The sequence below is a fragment of the Asparagus officinalis genome, unplaced genomic scaffold, assembly GCF_001876935.1.
Source record: "Asparagus officinalis unplaced genomic scaffold, Aspof.V1 AsparagusV1_Un470, whole genome shotgun sequence".
In the NCBI taxonomy this organism is placed as follows: Eukaryota; Viridiplantae; Streptophyta; class Magnoliopsida; order Asparagales; family Asparagaceae; genus Asparagus; species Asparagus officinalis.
In genome coordinates this window covers 106208-125243 of record NW_017972735.1, presented here as the reverse complement: position 1 = coordinate 125243, position 19036 = coordinate 106208, and the positions used below count along the sequence as shown (strand labels likewise).

The following is a 19036-nucleotide window of genomic DNA, read 5'->3' as shown; positions in this document are numbered from 1 at the left end:
ACCTGAATCTTCTTTCCAGTCTCATATAGAGCTGATCCTATCACCATTAAGCACTGTGCAACGCTCCTTTTTTCCAAAAAAAATCATTAAGGAACTCCCATTCGCAACAAGCCGAAACAGAAATTACCATGAAACAAATTTTAAAAAATAACACCGGAGCAGAAAGATAAGGTTATCTCCAGTCTATAGATGGTATTGCTATAGATGGTATTGCTTACTTCCTCAAATCAAGATTTCAAGAAAACACTCACTTGTTAACGCTGGCTTCATGCCGTGAGAAATGGTAACTGGTAAACATGCTAGCAGCCAATATATGCACATATTCATTGATTCCTTGTTACACTTTATTTTTCAAATGTAGCTGCAGAAAAATGTAATCAATATTAAGAGCAGTAAGAACTGCTCTCAGAAAAGCAACAAGCAGCTCTTCTGCTGCAAGTAAGAAAGTAGGGTAAATTTCACAACATCCCCAAGAAGTTTGGCTATTTTGAGATAACCCCCGAAGAGTTTGGAAATGTCACTTAACCCCATTTTCTCTGAATTTATTTTCAGAAAAAACCCAATGTTTTGGGGCTTATAAGAAAATGCATTAGGAATTAAGTTGTTCAAACTTTTGGGGGTTGTCTCAAAATGAACCGAACTTTACCCAAGCAAGAATCTATAGTTGTTGATAAGAAAGGTAAAAAAGGAATCTAAACTATCAATTTTGTTACCACCCTTTAAAATATGTACCTCATACCTTGCTCTTTTGTTCAATCCCACCCAAAGCTCTCATCATCACTGTAATCAACTATCTGGGCTCCCGATCTGGTACGGATGCCCATCCATCTGAGAAGGCATACATTGAAGTAATAACTGACAATATCTTTCCTGCTCTTGGTTGTGAAATACTCCAAAGCAGGCTCCCAGAAGCTCTTGCCCTCCGATGTAGGATTCTGTCTCACAAGCTCATCAAACTTCATCTGTTCTTCTTGGGTCCACGACTTGGAAATTTCTTCCTCGCCTATCTCAGAAAATCCCAAACCAAAGAAAGCAGGACCCAAGTCAGATTTAAGGTGAAGCCTCGCTGTCTTTACATGAAATCTTATGCACCCGAAAGATCCTCGAGAGGTGCAATCACACGAGTATTCCTTTCCTTTCCCAATCATTTCCTCGCTGATTTGTCTGTTCTCCCCTTCTATTGGCCAAATTTGTGTACCTAACCACTTAGAATCATCTCGCTCATCAGATATATTTTTCTTATTTGCTGACTCTCTCCAGTCAGGTACATCAGCCTGAAAGGTGGGGCCAACGGGAATACGTTTTCTGGGAAGTTCCCCGTTGCCTAATTTCAGCAATGTCCTTGGAGATTTTCGTCTATTTAGCGCACTGCAGTTATCTGAGCCACCATTTTTGGCACTTAGAAACTTATGGCTCCTTTGCTTTTTCTGAAACAAGCACAATTCAATTGGTACAAATTTCAAGAATGGTAAAAGGCAAAGATTCTCACATGTGTGTCTTAAAAGATAAGTGACAAGTAACAAAAAATGCAAACTTATGCAAGAATTAAATTAAAAGTAAAGAGGCAATGACTAGCAGAAGGTTATGAAGTAGTGGAAACGTAATCAGATAACACAACTCGTTCTCGTACGAGCAAGAACGCAACCCTAAGAATAGAAAACCTTCCGAAATATAATAACCAGGATAAAACTCTACATAAAATTTGTCTTCCACACTTATAGCATGTAAAGAATGCAATATTATTAAATTAGTCTCCTACACTAAAGAGCTAACATATAAAAATATAAACTAAAAGTAACTAGAACTCTTGGATGTGTAGTTCGAGCCTGAAGACGACTTCACTTGACCTCAAACTGAGCTAGAACCGTGAAGCAGTTCTAGGCATTTCCTATGCTTTCTAAAAACATACTATAATAAGGATCCGCTGGACCAAAATTACCTTTTCCACTTTAATCATCCAGCCTTCGCATGATCCGATTTCTCCCAAAAGGCATCGGCTATTGCCTCCAGATTAGATTAATAAATAATATAAGAAGCATATGTATACTAAGCACCTATGTTGCATGGGTACGGGTACGGGTATGGCTATGAAATCCGTATGGGTACAAGACACTGTAAATTTGTAAAAAGATAGGGTATACGGATACGGCTATAGAAGTATTTATATGCACATATATTATATATTGGAATTAATTTATATGCGAACAAGGATCAGAATTAAAATTTCTATAACATTTTTATGTTTCTTTATTATGTGGATTATAAATTGGAAAACCAGTTAGTTTTTGAACTAGACATCCAAACGACTCTTCAAAATCATAATTTGGTACTACCTATGTCCAACGTGTTGGGGTCAAATAAACACGCAACCACCGAAAGGAGATTGTGGCTATCAACAAAATCAAGCCAACAAAATGAATAAGTCAAAAAATAAGAGAGCTTTCGGTGGCTTGTTGACAAAGAGAGAGGGGTGGCCAAAGTTTAGGGGAGCCGTTATTGTTGACAAGAGGGGGCATGGAAGCTATAAAAACCCCCCTCTCCTCTCACTTAAATCATCATCAGAATCAATTAGCTTCTGAGAGCTTGAGTGAGATTATTGAGAGTGATTGAGAGAGCTTGAGAGAGATTATTAAGAGAAGAAAAAACAATCAAGAGTGATTTGTTGTTTGTAAGATTATTGAGTGATTATAATCTCTATTTGTACTCTCTCTCCCTCTATTAGTGAAATCTATTTCCTCTTTGCCCCGTGGACGTAGACACATTGCCGAACCACGTAAATTTAGTGTTTTGCTTGTGTGGTGCTTGTTTTGGGTGTTGATTCGTGCTCCTATCTCGGATTTGATTTCGACTCCGCTGCGCACAACAAGTGGTATCAAAGCGTCAGATTGGCTTGGGGTTCAATTTGGAGGATTGGAGAAGAAAGCTAGGGTTTTTACAAGGGATTTCATCTTCTAAGGAGTGGTGGAGAAATCAATTGGAGGATTTGTAAGCTGTCTAAAAATCACAATAGATAGCTTATCCTCCATCAAACACCGATGATGGAAGTTACAATCTGACGACTTCCAGAATGCTACAATTTGAAGACTTTCACGTAGATCGCTGAAGGTTACAATCTGACGACATTCACGACAACTGATGGAAGCTCTAATTCAACAGCCTTCACAATCAACATCGGGAGTTACAATCTGACGACTCTCATATTCTCAAGGAACCAAGACGAAGATTACAAGACAATGATCTTTGCAACGCTATGACAAAAAAAGATTACTTGGTGATAATCTCTTCAAGGCAAAACGCGGAGGTCCTCCCCGTGTATCAACACCAAAACGCGGAGGTCCTCCCCGTGTGTCAACAATAAAACGCCAGGGTCGAACCCGCGTTTCAACATCAAAACGCCAAGGTCGAACCCCGCGTCACAACATTAAAAAAAACGCCAGGGTCGAAACCCGCGTTACAATATCAAAACGCCAAGGTCGAACCCGCGTTACAACATCAAAACGCCAGGGTCGAACCTCGCGTTACAACAAGCGAAACGTGAGCGACCCTCGCGTTCGTAGGGGTCCAGCCAACACCGACCCCCGCGTTTCTAAGCTACAACAAACCAAAACGCGAGCGACCCTCGCGTTCATCAATGTTCAGCCAACACCCAACTTCGCGTCTCAATTCTAAGAGGCGAAGTTGGGTTCTGAACGCCAGATTGGGCGTTTTGACTTGTTCAAACACAAGCCGAACGGCCTCAAAACCGTTTTTCCCCACGATCTGAGGAAATCACGCGTTCAGAGTTATCAACTCGTCAAGAGTTTTAAACTTGCTACGCAAGTTCTCCACAACGTCAAATCGTGAGGAGAAGACATTGTTCCAGTGAATCAAGATATTCGGATCGTCAACGGAGAGCAAACTCGACGCGAGCATTCGAGGGAGGCACTCCATCGCCACCGTGAAGAACCCAGTTTTAAACAAAGGGGAGAATCCAGATCATTCTCTTCTCTTTTGTAATCAGGAAATCCAATTGTAACTGAGATTAAAGGAATACAAATCAATTTTCCTTCATTGTCTTTTTATTGCAAATTTTCCCACAAACAAAAGATGGCGACTCTGCTGGGGATGAGCTTCTCTAATGAAGAAGTGGTGGCGCAATCCGATGTTCATCTCACTGGAACAATCGTCGAAACTCTCGTGGTAGAGTTTGATCAAGCCAAGTTTGAGGAGGCTATCTCCTCTGGATCTCTTAGCCCCAAGGCTATGCGCAAGATCCACAAGGTCTCCAAGGAGAATAAATCTCCAACTGTTACTGGAGTGCCAAAGAAAGTCCTCTCTTTTGCCACAATTTGTGGAACAGCCCCTCTGCTTCAGGAGCGAGCTTAGCCTCAGCCGAACTTGCCCAGCGAGTTGAATGTCCCACATCCGCGTCAGCACGACGTGTCATGGGAGGTAAAAGGCCTACGGCGGAGATAGATCCAATCAACGCCGATAATGCCCCTGCAAAAGCCTTGAAACAGGCCAAGAAGAACGCTGCTCGTCGAAGAAGAAGGTCTCAGCGACGAGCACAACTTCGAAAAAGTCAATCCTCCAACCAATGCGAACTTCGCGTTCGTGAGCCTAAACACGACCCTGAACTTCGCGTTTATGAGCCCAAACATGAGCTTCGCGAGAACCAGACTGAACGCGGCCCTCAATGGCGCGTTTTACAGCCAAAACGCGGACATCAAGCCTTCGTTGAACGCGAACTTCAACTTCGCGTTTCCAAGTCAAAACACGACCTTCGCGTCGACGCTAAAGAACGCGACCCTCATGTCGCCAAACCAAAACGCGACCCTCGCGTTTCAAGTGCCAAACGTGACCTTCGCGTTTCAAGGTTGAGGGGCGGATATAAGAAGTTTATGGATTCAAGGCATCTCAACCAGATCCATATTCACCAAGAGCCAGTCCTGTCCAATCATGGACTGGGGGTTCCAGTTCAAACCTCACAATCAGTGAGTAATTCTCCTCGAATCTTTATAACAGATTCGAGAGAGTTCACATCGAGAGAGAGATCGATGCAACAAGTCATTCGCTTATTCCAATGTGAACGACTGATTCCTACGGTCCTCTCGGGATGTCAATGCTGCTCATATGCGGCCCAACTGTTGGTGTTCAACCAATTTACGAACGTTGCTTTACCCAACCAACGACGATGTTCACACAAGAAGAAGACTTCTGAGGATGAATACCTTAGAGTCACTTCTAACATGATTGGCAGAGGGAGATCATCAGTTCCTAGTTCCGATGAGTCAGAGAACGATCAGTCTCCTGGCTTGAAAGACTTCCTGAATAAGTCCGATGGAGTTTATCAACATACTCGGACACGAACAGGAGCCATTCCCCCTGTCAACTATCGGAGTTTAGCCAGGGGAACCAATTCCAATGATGAACACTCAGCCATTGCAGAGTCCCAGTCATCAAGCTCTTTTGTTGAACATGAGAGCTTCGCTTATATGACGGGAAACCATGAAGATCTCGCGAAGAGACTTGATGAACAGGAGGCCATGCTCAAATCTCAACAGGAGGCCATCAATAAACTCATGGCCCTGTTGACTCAAATTGTCACAGACAAGGCTAAATCTCAGAAGACAGATTCGCCACTCAGGCAAGAATCTTCCCGGAGGGAAAGAATGTCTTTATCCCGAACTCACACAAGCAAATGGAAGGGAAAAATGGTTGATGACACGGCTTCTGACCAAGAAGCCCACAACCTAGAATCTTCCTCTGATGAAGGAAGAGAGACTGAGAACGAGTATAATCTTCAGTCTGCCAAAATGGAAGAATTGGAAGCCCGCCTCAATGTCATTGCCAACAGAAGCGAGCTCCAAGATGAGGGAGTTGTCAGGCCCTACCCTGCCGAATGGGACGCAGCCCCTTATCCTCCAAAATTTGAAGTCCCGACGCTACAAACTTTTGACGGCACGGGATCACCGAACCAACATATTTATCATTTCAAGTCACATACTGGAAATGTAATATCAAACAATGCCATACTGGCTCGATTGTTCATTGGCACCCTCAAGGGAGTTGCCTTTGAATGGTTCAGAAAATTGCCTGCCGGATGTATCCAAAAGTGGGCGGATCTAGAGAGACTCTTCCTGTCAAGATTCTTTGAAGAGGATACAGAAGTCTCCATTCATACACTTCTCGCTACTAAGCAGAAGAAGAGGGAGTCCGTCAAAGCCTTCATCAAAAGGTTCCGAACCATGGCTCTCCGGTGTTCGTCGGGTATGACACAGTCTACCTTAGTAGAGACCTGTCGACACAACTTGCAAACCGACCTCCTAGCCCGAATAGGAGTTGCAGAATGTCGTTCTTGGAGACAACTGATCTCTCAAGGCGAACAGGCTCAAAGGATTATTGTCAGAATCAAAGCTGAAGAACAAAGTAGGCAGGATCAACCTGAGCAATCGGATCAAGCCCAACCTTCTCCGGAGCAATCGGACCAAGCTCAACCTTCACCTGAGCAATCGGACCAAGCCCAATCTCCTCAGTCAGAAGGAGAATATACTACGACCACTGAAGCTAATCCTCTTCAGTAGGATGCCGGGTCTCCAATAACTATCACGTTAATAACTACCTCTGATAGTCAAGCTCGTTAGATGCACTTGTTCAAGACTGGGGGTTGGTTTATTGGTAGTTCATTGGATTATGAGTAATAAATTTTCTGAGTTGTTATGTTTAATAGAATACCTCTGTCAACCATAAAATCTACCAGAATTATCATCAATTTGTCAATCCGCTTCCATAGGATGGCAGGCCCACAAAACTATCACGTTAACATTTACCTCTGATAGTCCATCAACTTGTCAATCCACTTCAATAGGATGGCAGGTCCACTAAAACTATCACGTCAAATAGGATGCGCGCCGCGTCTATCAAAACTATACACCTTTAATGCATTACCTACTGATAGTCCATTCCCTCGTTACCTCTGATAGTCAAACTCATCAGATAATGGCCTACCAGGTGATGTGCCTCTATTTCGACTTCATGGATAGTGCCTCACTAGGCAATGTGCCTTGTCTACCTCTTTTTCTTCCCCTGCTAAGTCTTAATCAAGACTGGGGGTTGGTTACTTGGAATCCATTGGATTAAGAGTAACGAATCTTTCACATCGTCGAGTTAACATTACACTTCTGACGATCATCATCCCCACAGAGTATGCATTCAACTTGCATCACTCCCAATTTGTCACGTTAACAATATACCTCTGACAACAATCAACTTATCAATCCTTGACAATAGGATTATAAGTCCTCAAAATTGCTCAAATCGCAATCTTCCCCAGCGAGACGCTAATTCCTAAAATCTTGTGCAAGTCACTGCTCAAATCGCAATCTTCCCCAGCGAGACGCTAATTCCTAAAATCTTGTGCAAGTCACAAGAACACATCTCTGTCACGTTAACACTAAACCTCTGACAAATCCACTTATCAATCCTCGTCAATAGGATGATAAGTCCACAAAGTTGCTCCGATCGCAACACATCCCTGTCACGTTAACACTAAACCTCTGACAAATCCACTTATCAATCCTCGTCAATAGGATGATAAGTCCACAAAGTTGCTCCAATCGCAACACAATCCCTGTCACGTTAACACTAAACCTCTGACAAATTCACTTATCAATCCTCGTCAATAGGATGATAAGTCCACAAAGTTGCTCCGATCGCAACACATCCCTGTCACGTTAACACTAAACCTCTGACAAATCCACTTATCAATCCTCGTCAATAGGATGATAAGTCCACAAAGTTGCTCCAATCGCAACACACATCCTGTCACGTTAACACTAAACCTCTGACAAAACCCACTTATCAATCCTCATCAATAGGATGATAAGTCCACAAAGTTGCTCCAATCGCAACACACATCCTGTCACGTTAACACTAAACCTCTGACAAAATCCACTTATCAATCCTCGTCAATAGGATGATAAGTCCAAAAAGTTGCTCCAATCGCAACACACATCCTGTCATGTTAACACTAAACCTCTGACAAATTCACTTATCAATCCTCTCCAATAGGATGATAAGTCCACAAAGTTGCTCCAACCGCAACACACATCCCTGTCATGTTAACATTAAACCTCTGACAAATTCACTTATCAATCCTCGTCAATAGGATGATAAGTCCACAAAGTTGCTCCAATCGCAACACACATCCTGTCATGTTAACACTAAACCTCTGACAAATTCACACTTATCAATCCTCGTCAATAGGATGATAAGTCCACAAAGTTGCTCCAATCGCAACACACATCCTGTCACGTTAACACCTACCACCTCTGCGACAAAAAGTCCACTTATCGACTCCTTCACCCCACCAACTATGAGCCGATACGCGTCCCATAAAATACTGCTTCAGCGTTAACATCACACCGTCTAACAGTCCCAAACCCCCAACCAATGAACTTGTTAATCCTTTTTCACCAAGAATAAGCAAGTTTTCATTATCAAACTCCCCAAACGGCTATTAAAGATTTTCTAAATTATCCTAGCTGCATTAATTAAATGAGAATTGTTGAATTTCACTTTAAGTGAAAATTATGCCAAAGTTAATTACTATACCTTGCGCACTTCCAACTTTCTTTCGGTGTTTCAAACGCACACAGGCCAAGGCAAACGACACCAAACAAATCCGATGCGCTTACACGCATGGGGAACCTTATCCCAAATCCTAAGTAGGGATAAGCTTACGCCTAACACGCGTCGTCGGTTAGTCTTTTTCCGTAAAAATGACAAAGTCTATGTATTCAAAATCATAGCATCAAGTCTAAGAGGGTTCATTCTCTTAGCACAACGTTACATGTGGAACGGACTTAGACAATCCATATGCTAGCCCGACTCAAACGGTAGTCGGTAAAGGCTTATCAAATCCGTTGATGGCTGAGGGTTTGCCAAAAATCCTATGCATGTTTTCAGGCCCACCAGCTTAATGGACGTGAGCCAAGACTTGAAACGAATAAGTTGAAGACAAGTCTCAAAGACTTAGTCAAAAATGCATGAAAGTCACCTCCGCGTCTCACATCGAAACGCCAAGGTCATAGCCGCGTTTTAAGTCAGAACGCCAAAGTCAGACCCGCGTCGCAAAAACCACAATGCCGAGGTTAGACCAGCGATGCGAAAACCAAACGCTGAGATCAGACACACGAAAAAAAAAAAAAAAACCGAACGCCGAGGTCACACCCGCGTCTCAAGTTCAAAATGCAGGGTCAGGATTATGGTGCATACATTCACAAATGTCCTACGTGGCAAATCCCTTCAACCAAGATACCTTCGAAGCGAGTACAGAGAACGACTCCTTTACGACAAGGAATCAACAGCTCCAAGATCAGAGTGAGATCCAAAGTATTCCGAAAATTCGTCCCAGTCAACCGCGAACTTTCGAAAACTTTGGAGGGGGTTCTGTAGGCTGTCTAAAAATCACAATAGATAGCTTATCCTCCATCAAACACCGATGATGGAAGTTACAATCTGACGACTTCCAGAAAGCTACAATTTGAAGACTTTCACGTAGATCGCTGAAGGTTACAATCTGACGATATTCACGACAACTGATGGAAGCTCTAATTCAACAGCCTTCACAATCAACATCGGGAGTTACAATCTGACGACTCTCATATTCTCAAGGAACCAAGACGAAGATTACAAGACAATGATCTTTGCAACGCTATGACAAAAAGAGATTACTTGGTGATAATCTCTTCAAGGCAAGACGCGGAGGTCCTCCCCGTGTATCAACACCAAAACGCGGAGGTCCTCCCCGTGTGTCAACAGTAAAACGCCAGGGTCGAACCCGCGTTTCAACATCAAAACGCCAAGGTCGAACCCCGCGTCACAACATTAAAAAAAACGCCAGGATCGAAACCCGCGTTACAATATCAAAACGCCAAGGTCGAACCCGCGTTACAACATCAAAACGCCAGGGTCGAACCTCGCGTTACAACAAGCGAAACGTGAGCGACCCTCGCGTTCGTAGGGGTCCAGCCAACACCGACCCCTGCGTTTCTAAGCTACAACAAACCAAAACGCGAGCGACCCTCGCGTTCATCAATGCTCAGCCAACACCCAACTTCGCGTCTTAATTCTAAGAGGCGAAGTTGGGTTCTGAACGCCAGATTGGGCGTTTTGACTTGTTCAAACACAAGCCGAACGGCCTCAAAACCGTTATCCCACGTTCTGAGGGATTTTCGCCCACTTAGGAGCGGATTTAGAGGGCAGTTACACCCCCTTAATCCCCCTATAAAAGCGAGTAAACTCAACTGAGTTAAAGGTTGGATTTTGGTTGGCTGGGTTGATCGGGGAGACTGGCATCTTTCGGAGCTGAGAATTGGCAGCAACAGGGGAGATCATTGGGTGAACTTCAGAAGAGATCGGCATCATCCTTCAAGGAAGATCATCTTCAACATTCGGCAATAGGAGTTTCCCTCATCCTTGGCTATTAACCGATCTTCGGTTCAAATCAACTCTTTTTCAAGAGTTAAAACTCGTTCAGAGTTATCAACTCGTCAAGAGTTTTAAACTTGCTACGCAAGTTCTCCACAACGTCAAATCGTGAGGAGAAGACATTGTTCTAGTGAATCAAGACGTGCGGATCGTCAACGGAGAGCAAACTCGACGCGAGCATTCGAGGGAGGCACTCCATCGCCACCGTGAAAAACTCAGTTTTAAACAGAGGAAGAATTGATTTCGTTCTCCTCTCTTTTGTAATCAAGTTGTAATCGGAATCAAAGAAATATAAATCAATTTTCTTTATTCTTTTCATTACAATTTTTCCTACATACAAAAGATGGCGACTCCGCTGGGGAAGAGCTTCTCTAATGAAGAAGTGGTGGCGCAATCCGATGTTCATCTCACTGGAACAATCGTCGAAACTCTCTTGTAATCGGAATCAAAGAAATATAAATCAATTTTCTTTATTCTTTTCATTGTAATTTTTCCTACATACAGGATTCAGTGTGGATTCTCGTTTGGAGATACAAACCCTAATTTTGCTCTTTTTCAATTCAAGTTGTAGTTGTGTAATTTAGAGATTTGATTGTCAAAATGACTGAAGCAAGTACATCGGAATCGTCCTTGACTAAGGCGATACAAGGGTTGAGCATTAACAATTCAAAAATTAATGTTCAAAAATTTGATGGCAAGATAAATTTTGGTTTGTGGATGTGTCAAGTGATGGATGTATTAGATGCCTAAAATTTGGAGAAGATTCTTGAATTACAAGAAAAACCCGATGATATGAAGGATAAGGTTTGAAAAAAAATAAATAATAGAGCATGTGAGGTTATTCGATCATGTTTGACGCCGGATTTGATTTATGATGTAATGAATGAAACATCGACGAAACGGTTGTGGGAAATACTCAATGACAAGTATTTGACGAAGAGCATTGAGACTCAAGAATGAAGAGAGGATACAGGTGGAGACGTCATGGCAGATGGACAGGTGGAGGATACAGTGGATGTTGGGACTTAGGAACATAGTAATGTTCAGGAGTCCATTGCAGCTAATAGACCAAGAAGAAACATTCGTCGGCCAGCTAGGTATGATGATGTGATGATTTTATATGCTTTGTTAGTCAAGGTCGTTGATGATTTGGTTCCTTCTACATATAAGGAAGCAGAATCAAGCTTTGATTCAATCAGATGGAGGGAAGCTATGGAGGAGGAGATGCACTCTCTTTAGAACGATATTTGGGAACTTGCAAAGCTACCGAAGGGTAAGAAGGCTATTGGATGCAAGTAGGTATATGCAAAAAAAGAAGGCTTCTAATGAAGACATACGGTACAAAGCTAGATTGGTTGCTAAAGGGTATGCCCAGCTTGAGGGCATAGATTATAATAAAATATTCTCACCGGTGGTGAAGCACTCGTCGATAAGAATACTATTAGCATTGGTGATACAGTTAGATTTGGATTTGGTCCAGATGGATGTAAAAACAACATTTCTACATGGAGATTTAGAAGAGGATATCTATATGTCACAATCGATGGGTTTTAAAGCTGCAGACAAGAATGATTTGGTATGTAAACTAAAAAAATCTCTTTATGGATTGAAGCAATCACCGTGATAATAGTACAAGAGATTTAACAGTTTCATGGTTGGCCAATGGTACATGAGGAGCCCATATGACCCGTGTGTGTACATGCACAAGCTACAAAATAGTGAGCATATTTATTTATTATTATATGTTGACGATATGCTCATTATTTTCAGGAATTCTTCAGCTATTAGGAAGTTGAAAAAGAAATTATCATTCGAATTTGAGATAAATGACCTTGGAGAAGCAAAAAAGATATTGAGTATGAAAATTGAGAGAGACAATATGAAGGGGAGGTTGAAGTTGACACAGATGAGCTACTTGCAGAAGATGCTGAAGAAATTCAGTTTTGATGACAATGCCAAGGTGGTGAGTACTTCATTAGCTCCTCACTTTAAGTTATCAACTAAGATATCACATGTTTCAATTGAGGATCGTGAGTACATGTTCAAAGTTCCATAAGCCAGTACGGTGGGTAGCTTGATGTATGCGATAATGTGTACAATACCAGATTTATCACAGGCCGTGAGCATGGTGTCTAGGTACATGCACGATTCCGGGAAGGGTCATTGGAAGACCGTAAAGTGGATCCTATAGTATATCAAAGGTACTGTGGATGTTGGTTTGGTGTTTGAGAAGAATGGGAGAAATAGGTAGGATTGTGTTGGATATGTGGATTCGGATAATGTTGGGGATCTTGACAAGCGCCGGTCTATTACTGGATATGTGTTTACACTAACAGGAGCACCGGTGTGTTGAAGATGTACAATTTAATCTACAGTGACTCTTTCCACTACGGAGACAGAGTATATGGTATTGACTGAAGTTGTGAAGGAAGTTTTGTGGTTGCAGAGGTTATTGGATGACTTGAGGATTGTACAAGATACCATCAGGGTAAATTATGATAGCATGTCAGCTATCTATTTGACAAAGAACCATGTGTATCATGTCCGAACAAAGAACATTGATGTCAGGTTCCATTTTGTGCGAGATGTCTTGGATAATGGAGACATTAAACTAGAGAAGATCCATACCAAGGACAACCCGACAGATATGTTGATCAAAGTTGTCATTGGTGTAAAATTTGGTCATTGTTTGGAGTTGTTAAACATTTTTCGTTGTTGAGGGCCTTTGAAGTCTATTTGGGTGAACTACGTGAGGTTTGATTTCTTAGGTAAAAGGATACGTAGGCAGTTATTTTTTGATGCAGCCAGTTTAACGAGTTGATACCGACATGGTAGAGTTTGCTAGAGTTCTCATTTGGGTTCCCGAATTATCGTGGATTAAGTCTGTTGTTGTGGATTGAGTCCACTTCGTACTGGACGTAACAAGTGGGATGGTTGATATCGGGATCGGCTTAGTTTTATTGAAAAACTTCACCGAGGTGGAGATTGTTAGGGTCAAATAAACACGCAGCCACCGAAAGGAGATTGTGTCTGTTAACAAAATCAAGCCAACAAAATGAAGAAGTCAAAAAATGAGAGGGCTTTCGGTGACTTGTTGATAGAGAGAGGGGTGGCCGAAGTTTAAGGGAGCCGTCATTGTTGACAAGAAGGGGCATGGAAGCTATAACCCCCCCCCCCCTCTCCTCTCACTTAAATCATCATCAGAATCAATTAGCTCCTGAGAGCTTGAGTGAGATTTTTAAGAGTGATTGAGAGAGCTTGAGAGAGATTATTGAGAGAAGAAAAAACAATCAAGAGTGATTTGTTGTTTGTGAGATTATTGAGCGATTATAATCTCTATTTGTACTCTCTCTCCCTTTATTAGTAAAATCTATCCCCTCCTTGCCCCGTGGACGTAGACACATTGTCGAACCACGTAAATTTGGTATCTTACTTGTGTGGTGCTTGTTTTGAGTGTTGATTTGTGCTCCTATCTCGGATTTGATTTCGACTCCGTTGCGCCCAACAAGTGGTATCAGAGCTCCAGGTTGGCTTGGAGTTCAATTTGGAGGATCGTAAATTTGGAGGATTTGTATAAGGCACAGACTAGTTCAATGTTACATTAAACGCTGGGTGCTTCTAGGCGTCAGACTTGACATCCAGCGCTTAGTCGTCTAGGCGGGCGTCTAAACGGTTTCTGAAAGTTTTTTTTTCTTTTTTAAATTGTGATACTTAAAAATAAATATATATATACTCAATCAAAGATGCATAAATACTAAAGTATCAATACTATTAACTAAATTACTTGGTTTACCAATTACAATAGATTTTTGTATGTTTATACTTCTCAACTCAAATTATAAGTTCATCTCAATAGTGAAAAACTCATTCTCAACTCAAATTACTGTTAACTTATAAGTTACTATTAAGTTTAAGTTAACAATAAACTTAAACTTAAGTTCACTGTTAACTAAAATATTATTAACTTAAGTTTACTATTTACTTAAACTTAAGTTTACCATCAATAAATAACTTAATATTAACTTAAATTTAAACTTAAACTTAAGTTTACTGTTAGCTTAAACTTAAGTTTAACTTAAACTTAAACTTAAGTTTACTGTTAACTTACATTTCTTAAGTTTAAGCTACTGTTGTTAACTAACTTAAATAAATATTTAAAAAGTACTCTTTACATTGTTAGTAGTTACAGAGATCGGAGGAGCTCGGCAATGTTACAAAAGGCGCTAGACAGACTAGGCGTTTGAGCGAACGCCTAGCGCCTAGACCCCTGGGCGTACGCCTATGCAGCGCCTAGGCGTTTGACTATTTTTAAATTATTTAATTATAATAATTGATAAAAATATGTATTAAATTCATATAAATTTTTAAAAAAAGATAGCAATCTTAGTTCCACAATAAATCATGCATACTTAGATACTAAATAGCCAAAATAATAATTAACAAGGTTAGAACCTAAGATGTTTTCTTTTTTTATTTTTAATTACAATAATTGATAGTAAATATCAATGTTATAGAACGCTTAGATGTCGGACTGGTGTCTAGGCGGATTTCTTTCTTCATTTAATTGGTGATCGATGAGGTTTTGCTGAAGATCGGAGGAGGTAGTAGAGATGTTCATATTTGGAGGTTAATGGAGTTCGGAGGACGTGTAGGCTACAACACATAAAATAACAACCAAGGCCTACAGGGTGCAATCCACGTAAGCAGACAATGCTCCCCTAAACGCTCGTAAAATCTAGATGGGTAGCCTAAATACCGCCTAAGCGATAGGCGCTAATTAAACGGCCTAGGTACCGCCTAGGCCTAAGCGTACGTCTAAGCGGACTAGGCGGAGGTTTTTTAAAACAGAGGACTAGTTAACAGAGAACCTATAGGAAACAATTATGTCGCATTGTTAATGGTCAGTGTTATAAGGCTCACATGGTCTTTAATGAAGAATCCCAAAATTTCCTCATCCTAACTCTGGTTAGAGATACAAACGAAGATATATGTATAGAATCAATAGATACATATTATATAGTCTATAAGAATAATGGACATGGGACAGTCGCATTGTAGAAGTCACAATAATTGGGAACGTTATGATGGATTATAAATCCTAATAAAGAGTTTATGTAAATAACATTGTTTGATTTTCAGAAAGAACTTATAGAATTAATTGAATAGCTATAAGACCTACGATAGTAGGAATAGTTACTGATAGAAGAGGAATGATTGATAAAGTCAGCAAAGTATCTAAAATGAAGATTAAATTTTAATATCTGAGAGTTTTACCATTTATTTACAACTAACAACATCCATGTGAGCAATAAAATAATCTTCTGAAAAAAAAATTAAGCCACCTAGAGTGCATGCAACATCGGTTAGCCAGAATATTGCACTATTTTCTTATAACGTGTTGATGCAGGAAAATTAATTAGATAGAACATACAAATCTTATATCACATATATACCCAACAAAAGCTCAACCATCACTCTTATCGACTGCAATTTTAAGATCCTGACTCAGTTGAATCTATCTCGGGATTATTCCCACTAACTTATTCTAGGAAAGTTTGAAAGCTCATGAGGGTTTTGAGAGACAACCCAAAGTTCAGGAGGTCCGCTGGGGAATCGACGCCCCGGATTTCATCAGAAAAGCCTTCAAATTTCAGGGGGCTCTTGTGAAATTTGCACTGATTTCAGCTTGTCATGGGTACACTAACGAAATCATCATCAAAAGGAACAAAACGAAACAAGGTTGCTTCTCGAAAATTACCAGATACGGAACCTCCTTCGCGTTAGTAACATCAGCCGCCCTCAGAAACGTCGCCATCCGAGCTCTCAAAATCTTATCTTTCCACTCCCCATCCGCTCCGTTGCCAGGGTTCACAGCAACACCCCTCACCAACCTCAAAATCTCAACTAAACCCTCGTCAAACTTCCTTTTCCTGCACCCCAGCCTCTCCTTCTCCTCCATCAGAAGCCTAAATACGAGCGCCTCGATCCTCTTCTTGAGATCAGGACAAACCGGAGACTTGTTCTTCTTATCGAAAATCTGAAGCCAGCGGTGGAAGAGATCAGAGCAGTCGAAGGCCTCCGACTTCGGAACCTCAAACCCTAGGATGCTCGAAGGGTTCTTTGAGAAAGTGTTGGAGATGTAATCCAACAGAGCTCGGATCTTCGACTCCGCCTTCGCGCAGCCGAGGCACGAGCTCGCCGCCGGCGAACCGGCGTCTCCGGCCACCGTCATTTTGTCAAGGGCGAGTTCGCGCCCTTTTTCCCCCCCCTTTGGAATCGACGATTTTTGCGCGCCTACGTTTTAAGGGAGATTGGAATCAGTGTACTGATAATTGTAATACAATTTTCATATGGCTCTACACGAACAGGAGGCTCACCATATTCTCATTCTAAATGTTAAGAAAGTATCCCACATATTTAATGGGAGTGAAAAAAAATAGTATAAAAAGTATGGTGTAGTTAACATTTTTCTCAAGGGATATTTGAAAAAAAAAAATCGTGAAGGGTTCTATCTACATTTGGGCAAATAGTACAGAGAACTATGGAGGGTCTGCTGGTCATGGGTTGATACTACTGGGGGTCTATCCACAATATAACTACATTTATGATTTTGTGTTTTTTTTACCAAAATATGCGTCAATAAAGGAGATAAATAACATTTTATGCTCGTTTTTTTTTCTTCTTCTTGAAATGGGATGATACGCGATAGTTAGGGGTGGTAAACGATCGAATCGAATACTAAGGTGTTCGTATTTGTATTTGTTTAAAATTATCGAATTCGAATATGAACTCTAATATTCATATATCTAGTTTTTTGAATTCGAACTCGAATACTTGGTATTTGATAAATATTCATGTATATTCACGAATACTTATCGAATATCAAAGTATATTTATACCGCTAAAGAATTTAATTTTCAAATAGTATTAGAATTCATAAATAAAATGTATTCATTTATAATATATGATGTATATATATTTAAATTAAAATTTTAATTAGAAAACATATTTTAAGATTATTTAAATCTTAAAATCAATATATAAAACTTAAGTATAAATGATATGTGGGTTAAAAATATGACATCATATGTGCAATAATACAAGTAATAAATTATGATCAAATTTTAAACGAATATTTAATAGACAAACGAATCTGGTTAAATTCTATTCGTTAGTAAACTCGAATACTAAAAAATATTTGTTTAGTGGTAAATGAACTACCGAATCGAATATGACCGAATACTTATTCGAACAATTATCGAACTATTTGTTAATTATTTGGTTCATTTCCACCCCTAGATAGCATTGTTCAGGAATACTGAGCTAACTAATTAATAAGTTATTATTGTGTTTAAATGGACCAACGCATAGCATTTCGAGGCAGCCTTCATTCATTTCCTTGGATTGAAATAATTGCTATAGAACTGAGAAAGTCACAGTATCTTAAAAGTGATAAACTTTTGTATACATTTTTAGTAATTTTTTTGGAGAGAAAGAGGTGATAATGAAAGGAGAGGAAAAAGAGAGAATCAACTCTTTTAGCTAGGAAACAAAACTTCTTTTGGGTAAATTTTGAAAGACCCTCCTAGTTCGGGGGTGGGTTCTCACTAAAACCCCCCTTTGAACTTTTCACTAACACCTCTAAACTTTAGGGCGTCGCACTTATCCCTCTAGCTTTCAACTTTTTCCAAAAACCCCAAGCCTATAAATGACAAATAACTAAAATGTTTTTCAGAGGGAAAAAACTCAATTTAGTCATCTGCAACAGTAGACCCCTATCCCATAATTAGAGTTTTTTTAATAAAGAATACTTCTGTCATTTACCATTTACAAATTTTTTTGTTGGTGGGTTGGGGGGATCAATTGTTAGAGTTGTGGAAGCTAGATGGGTAATTGATTTTAGTTTTTTCAGGATTGAGAATGGAGGAAGTAGAAGGGAAAATAAGAAGAGGCTAAGAACTTGAAGCAACTTTTTATGAATTGCTTAAAGCTTGATTACAAAGCTTACATTCAATGCCTATTTATAGGCTCGTAAGGAATTCTCTGGAATGCTTAGATTTTTCATGATACATCGAGTTTCTAGATAATTCTATATAATTTTATTTTCTACATACATCCACGTTTAATATATCTAGTTCCTAGATTATTCTAGACATTTCTAGTTTACATGTTTTTTACAAATATCCTAGAGTTTTCTAGAATTACAAATTGTCTTCTAACATCAATTGCGAAAAATTTTAAGCTTAGAGAGATTATACATGAGAGGTCTTGAAGTTGAAAGGATTTAGCTAATAAACAAAGTTTAGGGGGTTACATGCGAACCAATATAAAGTTCGAAGGAGATTTGTGAAAGTGCCCCTTTTTCATTCAGGCGTCATTTTTTGTTTTCGAACCCTAGATGGAGCAATCGGTACTAATTTGATTATAAGAAAAGAAGCTATAGAATCAAACGAAATAATAGCAAAATTAAAATTAAATTAGAGGAGGAAGAAACTCACAGTGGAAGAGCGAGAATTTAGCCTTGGAATTTATTTGGGGAGTTGATAGCGTGAGCAGCCCAAAAAAA

At 40.2% G+C, this 19036-nt stretch overlaps 1 protein-coding gene across 1 annotated transcript; it reads right to left on the bottom strand.

Moving 5' to 3' along the window:
• Window positions 1-251: 251 nt before the first annotated feature.
• On the bottom strand, window positions 252-19036 carry LOC109827833 (AT-rich interactive domain-containing protein 1-like). Its single transcript, XM_020394856.1, has 4 exons — window positions 18969-19036; window positions 16229-16764; window positions 740-1427; window positions 252-361 (listed from the first exon to the last, which is right to left on the bottom strand). Exons 2-3 carry the CDS (start codon window positions 16700-16702, stop codon window positions 753-755), a joined length of 1149 nt encoding a protein of 382 aa, XP_020250445.1. The 5' UTR covers window positions 16703-16764; window positions 18969-19036; the 3' UTR covers window positions 252-361; window positions 740-752.

What these genes read in the sequence shown, in the direction of transcription:
- LOC109827833 (XM_020394856.1), bottom strand. Translation starts at nt 16,702, where the DNA reads ATGACGGTGGCCGGAGACGCCGGTTCGCCGGCGGCGAGCTCGTGCCTC. An exon ending in CGAAGGAGGTTCCGTATCTG is followed by an intron (nt 1,428 to 16,228) that starts GTAATTTTCGAG and finishes TGCTTGTTTCAG; the next exon opens with AAAAAGCAAAGGAGCCATAA.